The sequence below is a fragment of the Lonchura striata genome, chromosome 23 (genome assembly GCF_050655825.1).
Source record: "Lonchura striata isolate lonStrDom1 chromosome 23, ASM5065582v1, whole genome shotgun sequence".
Taxonomy (NCBI): Eukaryota; Metazoa; Chordata; class Aves; order Passeriformes; family Estrildidae; genus Lonchura; species Lonchura striata.
This window is the reverse complement of record NC_140725.1, coordinates 1,091,501-1,108,323: the sequence shown is the minus strand read 5'-3', so window position 1 is coordinate 1,108,323 and position 16,823 is coordinate 1,091,501. Positions and strand designations below refer to the sequence as shown.

Genomic DNA, 16,823 nt, shown 5'->3' with positions numbered 1-16,823 from the left:
GCAGTGCCTGCTCTGGGAATTGCTCCCTGTGCACCTGGGCAGGACAGGGACACAGGCAGAGACCTGGAACAAACCCTTAGGAACCAACTCCAACGTTTTATTTGGATGAAAGCAGAGAACAGTCACTTTGGATCAGTCTCAGAGAACAGAGAGGCAGCTGGGGGCTGCACGGGGGGTTCAGTGCCCAGCTGTGACCGCTGTGGCCACCCCGGAGCGTGCCAGACCCGGTGGGCTCACTCCCAGTGCTTTATGACCCTGTTCCCCTCCGAGTCCTGCGTGAACAGGGGCTCCCAGCCCAGCTCCAGCCGCAGCCCCCGCGGCTGGCTGGCCCTCGGGGGGCTGGCCCTGGGCCTGTGGGCAATCACCCTGTTCCCTTGGGAGTCCTGGGAGAAGAGCAGCCCGCAGGACCCCGCCGGGAGCTGGCCCCGCTCCCGCAGGGGCTGGGCTGGCACCGGGCTCCGGGGAGAGCAGCAAACCCCTCTGGGGGCAGCCCCTGGGCCAGGAGCTGTGTCTGCCACCCCTGGGCCAGGCTTTGTGTCCTCAGCCCTTGGGCCAGGAGCTGTGTCTGCAACCCCTGGGCCAGGCTTTGTGTCCTCAGCCCTTGGGCTGGGCTTTGTGTCCTCAACCCCTGGGCCAGGCTTTGTGTCCTCAGCCCTTGGGCCAGGCTCTGTGTCCTCAACCCCTGGGCCAGGCTTTGTGTCTGCCACCCCTGGGCCAGGCTTTGTGTCCTCAACCCTTGGGCCAGGCTTTGTGTCCTGAGCCCCTGGGCCAGGAGCTGTGTCTGCCACCCCTGGGCCAGGCTTTGTGTCCTGAGCTCCTGGGCCAGGAGCTGTGTCTGCCACCCCTGGGCCAGGCTTTGTGTCCTGAGCTCCTGGGCCAGGCTTTGTGTCCTCAGCCCTTGGGCCAGGCTTTGTGTCCTCAACCCTTGGGCTGGGCTTTGTGTCCTCAACCCCTGGGCCAGGCTTTGTGTCCTCAACCCTTGGGCCAGGCTTTGTGTCTTCAACCCCTGGGCCAGGCTCTGTGTCCTCAACCCTTGGGCCAGGCTTTGTGTCCTCAACCCTTGGGCCAGGCTTTGTGTCTTCAACCCCTGGGCCAGGCTTTGTGTCCTCAGCCCTTGGGCCAGGCTTTGTGTCCTCAACCCCTGGGCCAGGCTTTGTGTCTTCAACCCCTGGGCCAGGCTTTGTGTCCTCAACCCCTGGGCCAGGCTTTGTGTCCTCAACCCTTGGGCTGGGCTTTGTGTCCTCAACCCCTGGGCCAGGCTTTGTGTCCTCAACCCCTGGGCCAGGCTTTGTGTCCTGAGCTCCTGGGCCAGGAGCTGTGTCTGCAACCCCTGGGCCAGGCTTTGTGTCCTCAACCCCTGGGCCAGGCTTTGTGTCCTCAACCCCTGGGCCAGGCTCTGTGTCCTCAGCCCCAGCAGAGCCCGTCCCAGAGGCAGCTCTGCTCCAGGGCTGTGCTTCCCTGCCCGCCGAGGCCGCTTCTCCAGGAAATATCCAGCATTTCTCCGGGCTCCGGGAGCAGCCGCAGCACCAGGAGCCCCCCCCAGCCCCACGGGGGGCTTTGCTCTGCCTCTGAGCCTGCGCTGGGAGCTCCGGGGCACCCAGAGGTGTTTGCCAAGGCTGGGCTGTGCCCCGCAGCCCCTGCCCAGCCCCGGGGGGCTCCTCCCGGGCTCCCCGCAGCCGTGGCAAGGGCAGGATCTTCACAGGCCGGGCGGGCAGAGGAGGCCCCGAGCGCTCAGCCGGGCTGGCGTTCTCTTTGTCTCCTTCACCTGAAAACAGCAGGGATTGGGGAAAGCAGGAGGAATTTCCCAGGGACACCCACCCCGCAGCACCCCCGGGGTGTCCCCGGGGACTGTCCCCAGCAGTGCCACCCCAAATCCTGATCCCGACCCCAGCCCTGCCCCACTGGGACCCCCGGAGGTGCCCTGGAACAGCAGCCAGAGCTGCTTCACACCAGCCCAGAGCAGCCCAAAGTTACCAAAATCCCCAAAATCCCCAGGTCTGCCCTGGCCTGAGGAGGCGTCGAGTCCCACATGTGCCTCTGAAACCATTTCATCAAAAATGCAAGTTTTGCTTTTGAAACTATTTCATTAAAAATCCAAGTTTTGCTTCTGAAACTTATTTCATCAAAAATCCAAGTTTTGCTTCTGAATCTATTTCATTAAAAATCCAAGTTTTGCTTCTAAAACTTATTTCATTAAAAAATCCAAGTTTTGCTTCTGAAACTATTTCATTAAAAAATCCAAGTTTTGCTTCTAAAACTTATTTCATCAAAAAATCCAAGTTTTGCCGGTACCTGCGAGGGGGCGCAGGAAGGAGCGGATGGAGCTCTGCCTCCGGCCCGGCTGCGGGGGCAGCGCCGGGCTCCGCTTCCAACCCGGAGCTTTCAGCCCGGAGCTCGGGGGCTGCGGGAGCAAGGGGAAAATATTGAAATTAATACTGAAACCACCAATATGGAATATTAACATTAATATAAAACAATAGAAAATATTAAAATTAATATAAAAACAACCACTATAAAATACTGAAATTAACATAAAAACAGCAAATAGAAAATATTAAAATTAATATAAAAACAACCAGTAAAAATATTAAAATTAATATAAAAACAACCAGTAAAAATATTAAAATTAATATAAAATCAACCAGTATAAAATCAACCAATATAAAATACTGAAATTAACATAAAACCAACCAATATGAAATAATAAAATTCATATAAAATCAACCAGTATAAAATCAACCAATATAAAATCAACCAATCCACCCCTCTTCCGCAGCTCCCACCTTCATAAAGCTGCACAAGTCATTTGATAATAACCGTTAATTAACAATGATTGATAATTACCGAAGCATCGGTCATTTGGGTCGGGAATCCCAGAATTACCGGAGGTGGAGGGAGCTCCGGGGGTTCCTCTCGGGGGTCCCGGGGTCCCTCCCGGGGTTATTCCCGGGGGTCCCTCCCGGTGTTCCCGGGGTCCCTCCCGGTGTTCCCGGGGTCCCTCCCGGTGTCCCTCCCGGTGTTCCCGGTGTCCCTCCCGGTGTTCCCGGGGCTGGCCCGGCCCCTCCCGGTCCTCACCGGCGCCGGGCCCCGCTTCAGCTCCGCCGTGTCCAGCCACACCCCGCAGGGCTCGGCCGGGGCCGGGTCCCCGCGCCGCCGCCTCATCCCGGGGCTCCCCGGGCCCGGCTCCCGGTGCTCCCGGTCCGCTCCCGTTCCCCGGTTCCCGGTTCCTGGTTCCGGTTTTTCCCGCTCCGTTCCCGTTCCCCGGTTCCCGGTACCGGATTTTCCCGGTCCGTTCCCGTTCCCCGGTTCCCGGTGCCGGATTTTCCCGGTCCGTTCCCGTTCCCCGGTTCCCGGTTCCGGTTTTCCCGGTCCGTTCCCGTTCCCGTTCCCCGGTTCCCGGTACCGGATTTTCCCGGTCCGTTCCCGTTCCCCGGTTCCCCGGTTCCGGTTTTTCCCGCCCGGTTCCCGTTTCCCGGTCCCGGTTTTTCCCGGTCTCCGTTCCCGTTCCCGTTTCCCGGTTCCGGTATTTCCCCGTCCGCTCCCGTTCCCCGGTTCCCGTTTCCGGTTTTCCCGGTCCGCTCCCGTTCCCCGGTTCCCGTTTCCGGTTTTCCCGCTCCGTTCCCGTTTCCCAGTTCCCGGTTCCGGTTTTCCCGCTCCGTTCCCGTTCCCCGGTTCCCGGTACCGGATTTTCCCGGTCCGTTCCCGTTCCCGTTCCCCGGTTCCCGGTACCGGATTTTCCCGGTCCGTTCCAGTTCCCGTTCCCCGGTTCCCGGTACCGGATTTTCCCGCTCCGTTCCCGTTCCCGTTCCCCGGTTCCCGGTGCCGGATTTTCCCGCTCCGTTCCCGTTCCCCGGTTCCCGGTGCCGGATTTTCCCGGTCCGTTCCCGTTCCCCGGTTCCCGGTGCCGGATTTTCCCGCTCCGTTCCCGTTCCCCGGTTCCCGGTACCGGATTTTCCCGGTCTCGGTTTCCCGCTCGCGCTGGCCCCGCCCTCAACACGCGCCGCGCGCGCGCCGCCAGCAGGGACGGACCAATGGGAGATGAGGGGCGGGGTCACATGTGGGGTGAGGCCACGCCCACAAAGCCCTGCCCTATATAAGGGGCGGCGGCGGCAGGCCCCGCTTAGAGCGGCGGGCGCGCGGGCGGGTCGGGGCCGCTGTGGCCGTTCCGCGTTTCGCCCCGGATCCACAGCGGGATGTCCACACCCGCCTGTTCCCAGCCCTGACCCACTGCTGGGGCTCCCCATCGCAACAACCCCTCCTATCCCTGCACCTTCAGGACAGGTCTGGGCCTATCCTGCTCCGGCGGGGTCAAGGACAGGGCCCTGCCACTGCGTGAACAGTTCTGAACAACTCACTCACCCTACAGGAGGGGCCTGAAGTGATATTAAATTATTTTGTCACCTTAGTGGTTTAAACAGCCTCACCTTGGTCTGTTTCCACGGTTTAGAGTGGAACAGGGGCCAGATGGCCTCTCCTTATCTGGTGCTGGGAGCCCTGGCAGCCTCCCAGAGCCCTCCCCAGCCCCTCAGGACACACAGGACACTTTGTTCCAACTGTTTATTCACACGTGCACTGAACCCATGTACCATTCTATGAGCAAGCTGTAACTTAGGCTGGATTAAAAAAGCATTAAAAGCATCTCTTTCATTCCTACAGACAGCACTTGCTGAGTAACAGTTCATGAAGCAGCATCTGGAGGCTTGGGGCTGGATTTGGGTTGAGCTCACTCCTTCTTTACTCTTCCTTGAGGCCCAGCTTGTTCTTCACTCTCCAGGCCATGTAGGCGGCTGTGAGGACAGAGAGGTGACAGTGGCCAGGAACAGGGCAGAGAAGTCGTGAGCCAGGTCCCGCTGCAGGGAGGAGTAGATCTCCCTCCAGGACTCGTAGTCCAGCACCATGGCCTCGATCTGCGCCAGCGTGCAGAGCACCAGGAACACGTGGAAGATCTGGTGGCTCTGCCCGAAGAAGTGGCACTTCTCGGGGTAGGGATGGGAGAAGAAGAAGGCGGCGACGAGGAAGAAGAGCACCTGGTAAGGACAGCAGCTTCCAAAATGTAAATATGGCCCGAGGACACGAGTCTGGGGTTAAATGACAATTATGAACCCACCAGGACACATCAGTGCCTGGCTCAGCCCCTTCCTTGTAGTTTGGGAACTGCTAAACAAACCAAGCATCCCAAACAAACCTCCCACTCCGGATTCCCCTTCCTGTAAACTGTTTGCAGTGTCTGTCCTTGCAAATACCAACAAGTTACAGAGGCTGCAACTCCTGCATTTGGAGTTTTACCTCCTTTTTCCAGCTCCTGATTTTCCAAACAGCTTCCCACATCGTGGCCCTGTTGCACCACCAAAGTCCAGCAGCGGAATCTTTGTGAGCAGGAATCTCCATATTTACCTTTTGGAAGCTGCTGTCCTTACCCAGCGAAAGGCAGCCCTGCCAGCTCGTTTGGCCTTTTCATAAAAACTTACTGAGATTCTTTACCTGCTCTTGCTCAGACAAGTCCTGAAGAAAACCTGATTCACGTCCAGCTCCAGTGCTGATCTGTGCCTCAACCCCGGGCGAGTGCCCTCGTTTCAGGGACAGGAAAAGCTCTTTAAAGCTTGGGATCAGGAGGAGGTGAGGATGGGACTGTTTGTTTTAAAAACCTCTGTAATTTCCTCATCAAAGCCAGGCTGTAACTCATTCCTGCCTGAATCCAAGGGGCACAGATGCAGAAAAAAAAACCCCAAACAGGTTCTTTGCCGCTCCATTTCCCTCCCTTTGCCCACCTCGCCGGGTTAGAGCTCGCACCGGGCTGTGCCAACGCTGAACCCTCCCGGAAAGCTGCGACTTTCTCGGGCTGCCAGGGAAAAGCTCAGCCCGTGAGCTCCTGCTCTGAACCGCAGCAGCCCCGAGCTCGGAGGAACGCTGCCCGGAGAAGTTGCCTCAGTGGCGGGGAGGGGGCTCAGCTCAGCTCGACCCCTCCCAGAAGAGAAATTCCTGCGGGAAGGGCGGCCCCGGCTCTGCTCGGGGAGACGCCGTGGCAGGAAAGGGAGCGGGGTTTTCTTCACAGCTCGTCGGAGCAGGATTAAATTCGCCGAGCTCTTCCGAGCTGCCGAGCCTTGCACTCCTTACGAAGGGAGCGCATCCTGGAAATCTCCATTGCCTCGTACTCCAGATCTCACCCTCCGCCTCCCCACCAGCTGCCTCCGCCGCCCCGCGTTTCCTCCGCAGCGGTTCCTTTGCCCAGCAGCAGCCAGCGCTGCCGCTGGGTTTTTCTGTGATGATAAAGACTCGGCCCCGGCTGTTTCCATCCCTGTTTGCTGCCGCCACGCAGCGGCACAGCCGCCCAAAGCCTCCCAAAACACGGCCAGCTTTCATTTCCAACCCACCCGGCTCCGCTCAGCCCCCGAGCCCCGCAGAGCAGCCCCAGCCCTGCCGACCCTGCCAGCCCGGGATGGTTCTCCCTCCCCTGGGCTGAGCAGGGTGGGGACGAGCCGGGCTTTGGTTCCGTTCCCCTGCCCGGGAGCTGCAGAACGGACCCGGCCCGGCCCCGCCGCCCCCTCCGCCCGGGGGTCGCGGCCCCGCAGCCCCTTGGAGCCGCTGCTCCTCCCTTCTCATCTTTCCCTCCTTCCCTCGGCAGCTGGAAGAAGCCTTTTATATATATGTATATATATATATATATATATATATATATTTAATGAACCTGTTTCCAGCCCAGCTCCCCCCACAGGGACTCCGAGTTCTGCTTTCCTGCCCGGATCGTTCCCCTCGCACCCCCCAGGTCACTGCTGTCCTCTCCTCCCACCCCTCCGAACCCCCCAGGAGCACCAGAGCCGGCCCCGAGCCCCGGCTGAGCCCGAGCTCGAGCAGCAGAAGGGAGAGGAGGGAACAGAAGGGCCCGCGCCGAGCGCTGACAGCTCTGGCAAGCCCAAGCCTCACATTTAGCATCCATTTGGGCTCCAGCACCATTTGGGGTTTGGCAGAGCTGCCATTCTCCTCCCCCACGTTTGGAGAGAGGAGAAAAAACCGCACGTGGCATTCGGGGCACTCTTTCCTCAGTAGGTAACTATATTAAAATGAAGATCTGGGGGGTTTTGGTTGCTGGTTGTGCCTCATTTTGTACCCCGGAGCTGCTCCAGCCTCCATTACACCGTGCCAGCGTTCAGCCTCTCCCCTGGGTGCACTCCCAAGCTTCGGCTCAAGGTTCAGCCCCGTTTTGCTGCGCTCAGCCCGTGGGGCAGAGCCTGACCCTATTCCTGGGCAGACCCTGACCCCATTCTGGGCAGAGCCTGACCCCATTCTCATGCAAAGCCTGACCCCATTCTGGGCAGAGCCTGACCCCATTCTGGGCAAACCCTGACCCCATTCTGGGCAGACCCTTACCCTATTCCTGGGCAGACCCTGACCCCACTCCTGGGCAGACCCTGACCCTATTCCTGGGCAGACCCTGACCCTATTCCTGGGCAGACCCTGACCCTATTCCTGGGCAGAGCCTGACCCCATTCCTGGGCAAACCCTGACCCCATTCTGGGCAGAGCCTGACCCATTCCTGGGCAGAGCCTGACCCCATTCCTGGGCAGACCCTGACCCCACTCCTGGGCAGACCCTGACCCATTCCTGGGCAGAGCCTGACCCTATTCTGGGCAGACCCTGACCCTATTCCTGGGCAGACCCTGACCCATTCCTGGGCAGACCCTGACCCTATTCTGGGCAGACCCTGACCCTATTCTGGGCAGACCCTGACCCCATTCTGGGCAGACCCTGACCCTATTCTGGGCAGACCCTGACCCCACTCCTGGGCAGACCCTGACCCTATTCCTGGGCAGAGCCTGACCCTATTCCTGGGCAGACCCTGACCCTATTCCTGGGCAGAGCCTGACCCCATTCTGGGCAGAGCCTGACCCCACTCCTGGGCAGACCCTGACCCCACTCCTGGGCAGACCCTTACCCAATTCCTGGGCAGACCCTGACCCCATTCTGGGCAGAGCCTGACCCCATTCTGGGCAGAGCCTGACCCCATTCCTGGGCAGACCCTGACCCCACTCCTGGGCAGACCCTGACCCCATTCCTGGGCAGACCCTGACCCCACTCCTGGGCAGACCCTTACCCAATTCCTGGGCAGACCCTGACCCCATCCTGGGCAGACCCTGACCCCATTCTCACGCAAAGCCTGACCCCACACCCAAGTGGATCCCGGCCCTATTTTTGGGCAGACCCGGCCCCACTCCCTCGCTGCCGGCGCCGCCCGTCTCTCCCCAGCAGAGCGCAGCACAACCTCTCCGTACTTCGAGCATCCGGACCTGCTGAGATCCCTCGCTCCCGGGCTGTGTCCCGCTGCTCCTCTGGGACACGGGCAAAGCTTCCCGAAGGCTCCAACACACCCCAGACCACAGTCCAGGACTCTATGAGTCTCTTAAGAAAATAATTCCCTACGGATTTTCCATCCAGGTGCTCCGGGTGTGGAGTTAAACTGAAAACAAACCTGGGAGCCAAGCCAGGATCAAGGCGAGAGAAGGACCAAGACCAGTGTCATCAGTGTCACCAACACAGGGTGTTTTTGGGAGAGGTTGGTGGTGCCTGCTCACACCCCCAGGGCAGCCCTATAGCTGTGGGTATCCCCAGGGGAAGGGTTTGGGGTGCAGCACAGCAATTTTGTTCCAAATTCACACAGAAATCATCGTTCCTGAGCCAGGAACAGCCAGACCATGCCGTGGGCAGGTGCTGCTCTAGCCCAGCACCCCTGGGCACACCAGGACAGAAACGATTCTTCTCCCAAGAGCCTTTCCCCTTGGGGCAGCCCCGGCAGGGCCCCGCTGTCCCTCCCTGTGCCCCACACGTCCCCCTCAGCCCTGGACAACACAAGGGCCGCTTGTTGGGTGGCCCAGCAGCACAGGGAGGTGGCTCAGGGCCCCGGACACAAAGAGCCCGCAGCTGCCCCGGGCTGAGGTGTCACACAAGGCTCTGATTGTCACAGGCACAGGCCAAGGGCGGGCTCTGGCCCTGGCTCCTGAGGAAGGCAGGCAGATAACAGCACTGTGCAGCTTTATTGAGTCACTCGGTTACAGCAGTATTTTAGCAGACTGGACAGTCAGAGAGTTTTGTTTTAAGTGTAACAGATATTCAGCATGGAACAGTTACTACAGATTCCTTGCACAAAGGTCTTACAGAGCTGATACAGTACTCGCCATCAACCCAGGAGCGAGTGCACTGGCGTAGAAAAGGATGCAACAAGAAGAAAAAGCTACACTGGAAAGACAACACTTTAGAAAAGTGACACATGGAAGGTCTCCCCTCTAGCCCCCAAAGCAAGTGTACAGTTTGGATCTAATTTTACAGTTCTACATCAGTTTCTAAGAAACGTAAAAAAAAAAAATATATATATAACCGAACCAAAAGCAAAGAGAAAACCACTGGCCAGTACAGTCTTTGGATATTTGGAGGAGGGGGAGAGTCAGCTTCCAGAACGGAGTCAGTCGGTCTCAGCCTCGCCGGGGTCTTTGCCCTCTTTGTTCTTTCGAACCTCTTCCACGTGCTTGTCCTGAAAAACAGCAGCAGGAGCAGTGAGCTGCAGGGAAAGGAGACCCTGGGAAGGGCTTCCCACCCAGGAGGGGCGCAGGGGCAGAGGCTGCTCAGCTCCAGCCAGCTGGAATGCTGCAGAGCCTTTTGCAGATGCCACAGCCAGACTGGCAGCGCAGCCCTCCCGCCCTGCTCGGGGCAGCCCTCCTGGTGGGGAGGATTTTTGGGGGGTTCACCTCCTCGTGGGGAAGGTTTTTGGGGGTTTTACCTCCTGGTGGGGAGGTTTTTTGGGGGTTTCACCTCCTGGTGGGGAGGTTTTTTGGGGGTTTCACCTCCTGGTGGGGAGGATTTTTGGGGGTTTTACCTCCTGGTGGGGAGGATTTTTGGGGGTTTTACCTCCTCGTGGGGAGGTTTTTTGGGGGTTTTACCTCCTGGTGGGGAGGATTTTTGGGGGTTTCACCTCCTGGTGGGGAGGATTTTTGGGGGTTTCACCTGTTCCCAGCGGGGAGCAGGGCCAGCTCCCTCTGGCAGGGCTCCACACCCACCTTCTCCCGCAAGCGCTCCAGCTTGGCAGCCATTTGTGCCTCACGGTTCTCTTTGTTGGCTTCCATCTTGTGGGTCAGCTTCTCCTCTGCCATTTTGCTGAAGTTGTTGTTCTCCTCGATGGCTTTCTGCAGCACCTCCTTCTCGTGCTCCCGCTTCTCGGCCAGCTGCTTCAGCACTTCTGCCTCGTGGGACTGGCGGGACACGGGCCAGGGGGTGAGGGCAGGGGGGGAACCCCACGGGGGCTCCTCTGACACAGCTCTGGGGGTCCCCACCCTCCCACAGAACCTGCACTTCACCACCCCATCCACCTGCAAAGCTCAGCGTCTGTCACTGCCTGCAGGTCCTGTTAAATGGGATTTTTCTGGCGAGGGAACACTGATTGTTTTTGATGTTAACACAAAGAACTTTCCTTGAAGATCCTCCCTGCTCAGAGCGGTGAATCTCGGAGATTCAGGTCAGGCTCACTTCAATCAAAGCCTCGCCACCCTCAAGGGCTCCAGGCTGCACCCCCAGCCACGTCTTTCATCACTCAGACAATTTATTCCCCAACTTCTCATTACAGACTCACTGCTGCATTTTCTGGGAGAAAATTCATCTGTTCTGGTGTTAAAAGACAAGAAAAACAGCTTCTTCCTGAAAGAGCTACCCCTCTCAGCTTCATCCCCCCCAGTTTTTCTTCAGAATCTCTTTGGTACCAAAACCATGGCCATAAAGCTTTTTAAGAGCCCCAGGGATTTAATTAATAATATTCAATTTGCCATAAAAAAACCCACCTATCCCAAGAAACAAATAAAAAAAAAGCCCCAAACCTCCTGAAAAGAGTGGAGCAGAGCTCACTTCTGCTGCTCCAGATTTACCTTGCGTCTCTCCTCTGCTGCTTCCAACTTCTTCTGGATCTCCTCCAGTGAGACATCCTTCTTCTTGGGGGGAGACAGAGGGAACTCTGCCACGGCTTCTTTCGAGCGGGGGCTGAGGATCAGCTCAAAGGCCTGCCCCGAGGCTCGCTTCTCCAGCTCCTTCACTTGGATGTCTGGGAACACAGGGGGAAAAGCCACCAAAACGAGTATTTCATGCAGCAACTGGCTCAGGGGATGTTAAAAGCAGCCTTCCAAAATTCAGCACCACTAAGTTCCCTGAGGAAGGGCAGCCAAGACAGGAGGTTTGTTTTCAGAGCTGCAATACGGTTAAAAATGTGCAAATTTCCTTTGCCACCCTTCCTTGATCCTACATCACCCGTACACCTCATGTTCTAATTCAGCCCTCAGCATCCCAAGTGGTGACAACAAATCAAAAATCATTCTCCCTCCAGTGACAAAGCTGGGGATGAAATTCCAGGCGTTTGCCTGCAACCTGAGAGAGCCAAGAAGGAAAAAAGCAATTTTTGGAGCAATCTGCAGGCAGGGCTCTCTCCCCCAGCCCTGCACGGCGTCAGCTGCAGCCGCGTGGTCCCCGAGATGTCTCGGTGACAGCCAGCTCTGCCGAGGGAGCAGATGGCTGCAGGGAGCTGCAGCCCATCTGCTGCCAGACTCCTCTTTTGGGCTGTTTTCACAACCACCCAGCTTCAACAGCCTCGCCCAAGATGGGAGAAAAGCCTGGTGACAGCAGCTTACTTCACTAGATTTGGGTTTTAAGTTAGTCCCGAGGAAATTAGGCAAAATAAAGAAAAAAAAAAAAAAAAAAGAGTATTTAGCACAGAATTCTACCTACCAGAAGTAGCCATGGCCAAGAAAATCAAAGTCCAGAAGTCAAGTCTGTGAGAAGGTCAGTCAGGTGGGTTCCTAGGTAACAAAGAGATGTGCCTTTCAACAGCCAGAACAGGGATGCTGCTCCCTCCAATAAAAGCTGCTAAACAGAATTATTGCTGCTGAACAAAAGGCAGACAAGGTAGGTCACTGCAGTCAGTGATTCCAGGCATTTCCTGGAGCTGATGGCCAGTGCTGGGAATACTGGAGAGGTTATGGAATTACTGGCATTGCAAGATCTGTGTGATACTCGAGCATCTTCAATCTGTTTTATTCCACCTGCAGGTACTCGAACAAAGACTCCCGTTTTACCACGGTGCTAGGGGAATCTCACTGCTCTTAGAAATATAAAAGACCTCGCCGAATAAAAAAATGACGCACCACAGGACAGCACAGCCAGGATTCCTGCCACTCCCGAAGGATCTGAAATGTGCGCAACCGAGCTCATTTAAAATTCGGTTTTAATTGCGCAGCCCAAGTCAGATGCTTCACACCGCGGCAGACAAGCGAGGGCGTACACCGCCCAGCACGCCTCGCGAAAATGGGGCGCGGTAAAAAAAAAAAAAAAAAAAAAAAGCCAGAAAAAGGTCTAGAAATAGATGAATAAATGGATAAATAAATAGATAAATCAATAAATAAGGGGGTTTTGGGGGTCGGAGGAGCGCGGATCGCGGTCCGGGCGGGGCCGGGGACCGCGCGCTCCCGGCCCCGCCCCTCCGCGGCCGCAGCCAATCAGCGCCGAGGCGGCCGCGCGGGCCCCGCCCCCGCCCCGCCGGCCGCACCGAATTCAAACCGCCGGGGACAGCGCGCGCGCGCCCGCGCCAGGGGGCTCGAGCGAGGGGGCGGGGCCAAGCCAACATCCGGGCACCTGCCGCCCCCCGCCTCAGGTGCGGGCCCCCCGCCCACACCGCCCGCCGCGGCCCCGCGGGGCTGAGGGCACCGGCAGCGCCGCGGGAGCACGGGGCTCCGGCAGGGCCCCCGCACGGCTGGATGGCGCCCGGGCGCGGCCGCCCGGATACCGCCCCTTCCCCACTAACAATGGCGGGGAGGGGAGGGGGCGCCGCTGCCGCGGGTAGGGCGTCGCCCCTCGCTGAGGGGACAATAGCCGCCCCCTTCCCCTCCGCGATGGGGGCGCCAGGGACACACGCGAGGAATCCCCCCACCATTGTCTGCCTTCCCTTTGTCACCGCAAGGCTCCAAAACCGCGCGGCGACGCGCTGGCCGCCAGCGGGGACAAAAGCGACCCCCGAGCGCCCGAGCAGCGCCGCACAGCCCCCCGCCGCCCGCCCCTCACCTTGACACCCGCCCGCGGCACCCCCGCCGCCGCCCCTCTATCAACGGGGCGCCGTGAAGCACCGACACCTCCCCTCGCCTTCCTCCGCCTCCTCGAGACGCGGACGGTGCGGCGGGGCAGGGCAGGGGGGCCCCGCGGCCCGCCCGTGCCCGCGCCCCCCGCGGCTCCGCCGCGCACCCACCTGCCCGCGCCGCCGCTCCGGCCACACTCCGCTCGCGCCCGCCCCGCCGCGCACAAAAGCGCCAAACAAAGGCACGTGACCCGCCCCGCCCCGCCCCGATTGGCCGAGCCCGCCGGCACGTGCCGCCCGCCGGGGTGGGGGGAGTGAGGGGGGGGGGATGTGGGGGGCTCGCGCCCACCCCCCCCCGGCCGGGCCGCGCGGGGCATGCCGGGAGTTGTAGTTCGCCGCCGCGCCCGGCCCGGGCCGGCCCGGGGGTGCGGGGCCGAACCGCGACCCCCCCCCGGCCTCAGGGACCCCCCGGCACCCGGAGCCCCGCGCTGGATCCCGCTCTGCCCCCTCTGTGTCTGCGGGCACGGGCATCAGGCCCGTGCTGCGGTCAGGGGTGTCCGGCCCGACATGGGGAATGGTCAGAGTGCAGCTCCGGCTGGGATGACCAGAGCTGCGGCCACCTCATGGACACGGGCACCTTATGGACATGGCCACTTCACAGCCACGATCACCTCTAAGCCGTGGTCACCTCATGGACATGATCACCTCAAAGCCATGGTCACCTCATGGACATGGTCACCTCAAAGCCATGGTCACTTCATGGACATGGTCACCTCATGGACACAGTCACCCAGAGCCATGGTCACTTCAGATCCATGGTCACCCAGAGCCATGGTCATTTCAGATCCATGGTAACCCCAGAACCATGGTCACCTCAAGGCCGTGGTCACTCCATGGACATGGTCACCCAGAGCCATGGTCACTTCAGATCCATGGTCACCCAGAGCCATGGTCACCACAAGATCATGGTCACCTCAGATCCATGATCACCTCAAAGCCATGGCCATGGTTACCACAGATTCGTGGTCACTCCATGGCCATGGTTACCCCAGATCCATGGTCATCCCATGACCATGGTCACCTCAAAGCCATGGTCACCATGGCCGTGGTAACCCCAGATCCATGGTCACCTCAGAGGCACGGCCACAGATCTCCGTGCTATGGCTACCTCAGAGCCACGGCCACTTGCCTTGAGACCTTGGTCACCTCAGAGACACGGTCAGCTATCTAAGGGCATGGCCACCTCAGGGCTCTTGGTCATCATCAAGATGACCACCGAGTCCCTTTGGTCATCTCAGGGTCACAGCCACCACGGGTGAGCCCCACGGAGGGTCCCACAGTGTTTTGGGGGCCACCCTGTCCTTTGGGGTGCCGTGGGACGGGCACGGTGGCTCCGTAGGGATCTGCCTCTGGAAGCATCTCCCTCCCAGACGTGCTCCGTGCCCAGGGGCTCCTCGGGGTGAATCCCACACTGGTTCCCACACCAGGAGCCACCCCCACCAAAGGCAGAAGGACACCCAGCAGCATCCCCACCGCAGCCCAGCCCAGCAGCCTCCACGCCCTCAATCCCAAAAAAAACCCCACTTTTCTGGGACCCCCCCTTGCCGTGCACCCCCTTCAACCCAAAGATTTTGCACCGAAAAGAAAGGGCTCCTACCTTGGGGAAGGTAAATATTGGGACAGAAAGGCAGGAAGCTTTCAAAACAGAGATTATTTCAAACACCGGCCCTGGTTTTTGCCGATCTGACGTCTTATTTCCATGGAAACCACATCCAGCCCAGCTGCCGGGGCTGGGAGAGGCAGGGTGGGCACGGGCAGAGCCATTTTCCAGCGGCGTGGAGGAACCTTGCCCGGGCATTTTCGGGGTGCCGGGTCCCAGCTCCGAGCCCTGAAGAGCTGCTGGGTCCTTGGGGATGGTCCCTGGTGGCTCCGTGGTTTTCCCAGCTCCGTGCCAGGGGAATCACACCCGTGGCACCCTCAGCAGACGAGTTTTCCCAGGAATGTTTGGGTGGAACGCTGTGGGGGACAAGGCAGCTGGGAGCCCCTGCCACCAGGCTGTGTTTGACTTCATTCTTTTCTATTACTATTTATTTTTGTTATTATTTTATTTATTTTTATTAATTATTTATGAATTATCACCCAACACTGGGTTGGAGGCTTTAATATCAAGGCTTTTGAGTCAAATCAATGAGCTTTTCCTGGGATGATCCCCAAATTTCCCTGAGGAAATGAGGCTCCCTGGGCTTTTGGGCTGGTACCTGTGGGAGGGCCTGGAGCCAGGCTCAGTGGGAGGGGAGGGGGAAATTCCCTTTACAGCCCTTGAAGGAGGATGCAGAGAAAGCGAGGAGTCATGCCAGCACTTCCCAGCTGCTCTTCTGGGGGGAAAAAGGAAAAAAAAAAAACAAAAAGGAGAAAAAAAAGAAAAAGAAAAAGAAAAAAGATCTGGCTGTAGCTTACCTTCCTTTGCAGATTGGCTTAAAAGCCAAAAATATTTCCTTCGGGCGAGAACTCTCTTATGTAAGAGGGAACTTCTTGACAAGGTTGGGGAGAGGATTTGGGATCTGCTGCCAGCCCTGGGATTTTCCATGCCCCATATTTTGGGGCATATTTTGCCCCTTTGCAGCACCAAAATCTTGGAGCCCTGTTGTGCCACAGACAGGAACAAAAGCTCCCAGCAGGTGGAAAGACACGGAGGCAATCTCATTTTTTTTTGGCCTTGTTGCAAGAGTGGTTTTATTTTTGGAGCGTTTCATAAACCCCATTTGTTTATGTGGCGTTTATTTTTGTCTGATCTCGAGGAGAATGGAGTGTATGGGAAGCTTTTATTTAATTTGCATTTGATTTGTGTTTATTGACACATTTACTGTGGTTCCAAACAGACTCTTCCCTCCTCAGCATGTGGCTGGGGTAGTTTTTATCTGCTGGATTCCTTATCACCAACCAAAGCTGTTTTTTTTTGCTTTAATTCCAGTTTTACCACTAATAAATACAGCAGGCAGCATTAGGAGAAACATCCTCCAACATGCCGCATTCAGCCCCAAAACAGGTTGGAGAAGAAAAACACCATTTCGAGCCCAAATTTAACATCAGAACGAATTTCTGCCAGGTGGATTTCTGCTTTTTGAGGAAAAGAAAGGATCGCAGCAGGAGATATTCCCAGAGCAGCAAGGACAAAGGCTCTGTAAATCAGGAATAGGAGCAGTGGCTCTCCAAACCCCTCGGTGAAACGCCAAAATCCAGCCGAGGAATCCTTGGGGGGGGTGAATTTGGGAGCAGATTTAACCCAAAGATTAAAGCCTCCGCTCTGATGTGCTTATCAAAACACCCCACAAAGAGACTGACATAATTAGGTGACAACTCAGCCCACGGCAGCTCTTTTAACTTGCGAAAATATTTAATCTCCAGTAAGAAAATGTGGTTTCTGAGAATTGGATTGCCAGCCATAAGCGCTGGTGGAGGGGCTGACGGCTTATTTGTTAGTCAGAGGAGGTTTTAGAGCACCTTGGCTAGTGATACTCGCAGGCTGAATTGGCAAAGTTTATTTTAAAACCAGAAATCCAATATATTCCCTGACCCGAGCGGATGAGTTTGAGAGATTTCATAACCAGGACAAAGCAGTATTTTCAAAGGAACTCGGAGGTGGAGAGGGGCTGCAAGGCCTCTTTCAATCCACCCAAAGATCTCAGAGGTTTTGATCCAAATTTAAAAATTCTTGATCTAAAATAAAAATTCA

At 57.6% G+C, this 16,823-nt stretch overlaps 2 protein-coding genes across 7 annotated transcripts; both read right to left on the bottom strand.

Moving 5' to 3' along the window:
• Positions 1-76: 76 nt before the first annotated feature.
• On the bottom strand, positions 77-3,983 carry LOC116184436 (uncharacterized). 3 transcript variants are annotated; one of them, XM_077788509.2, is made up of 3 exons: positions 3,076-3,983; positions 2,293-2,401; positions 77-1,765 (listed from the first exon to the last, which is right to left on the bottom strand). In XM_077788509.2, the coding sequence occupies exons 1-3, from the start codon at positions 3,160-3,162 to the stop codon at positions 234-236; spliced, it is 1,728 nt and encodes a 575-aa protein (XP_077644635.2). In that variant the 5' UTR covers positions 3,163-3,983; the 3' UTR covers positions 77-233. The 3 variants fall into 3 exon arrangements, with proteins under 3 accessions (XP_077644635.2, XP_085415678.1, XP_085415679.1); XM_085559552.1 differs by having other exon boundaries at positions 77-1,759; XM_085559553.1 differs by lacking the exon at positions 3,076-3,983 and having other exon boundaries at positions 2,293-2,983.
• Positions 3,984-9,007: 5,024 nt separating this feature from the next.
• STMN1 (stathmin 1) lies at positions 9,008-14,874 on the bottom strand. Of its 4 annotated transcripts, none has more exons than XM_085559550.1 (5): positions 14,748-14,874; positions 11,752-11,822; positions 10,902-11,074; positions 10,044-10,235; positions 9,008-9,520 (listed from the first exon to the last, which is right to left on the bottom strand). In XM_085559550.1, the coding sequence occupies exons 2-5, from the start codon at positions 11,762-11,764 to the stop codon at positions 9,452-9,454; spliced, it is 447 nt and encodes a 148-aa protein (XP_085415676.1). In that variant the 5' UTR covers positions 11,765-11,822; positions 14,748-14,874; the 3' UTR covers positions 9,008-9,451. The 4 variants fall into 4 exon arrangements, with proteins under 4 accessions (XP_085415676.1, XP_085415677.1, XP_021390630.1 ...); XM_085559551.1 differs by lacking the exon at positions 14,748-14,874 and adding an exon at positions 13,081-13,291; XM_021534955.4 differs by lacking the exon at positions 14,748-14,874 and adding an exon at positions 13,262-13,291.
• Positions 14,875-16,823: the final 1,949 nt, after the last annotated feature.

Bases quoted from the DNA above. Each gene is read 5' to 3' on its own strand.
- STMN1 (XM_085559550.1), bottom strand. The intron at 10,236-10,901 runs GTAAATCTGGAG...GTGTCCCGCCAG, and splicing joins CAGCAGAGGAGAGACGCAAG to TCCCACGAGGCAGAAGTGCT. The intron at 9,521-10,043 runs GTGGGTGTGGAG...GCTGTTTTTCAG, and splicing joins TGGAGCGCTTGCGGGAGAAG to GACAAGCACGTGGAAGAGGT.
- LOC116184436 (XM_085559553.1), bottom strand. From the start codon at position 2,533: ATGTTAATTTCAGTATTTTATAGTGGTTGTTTTTATATTAATTTTAAT. The intron at 1,766-2,292 runs GTACCGGCAAAA...TGCTGTTTTCAG, and splicing joins CTTCCTGCGCCCCCTCGCAG to GTGAAGGAGACAAAGAGAAC.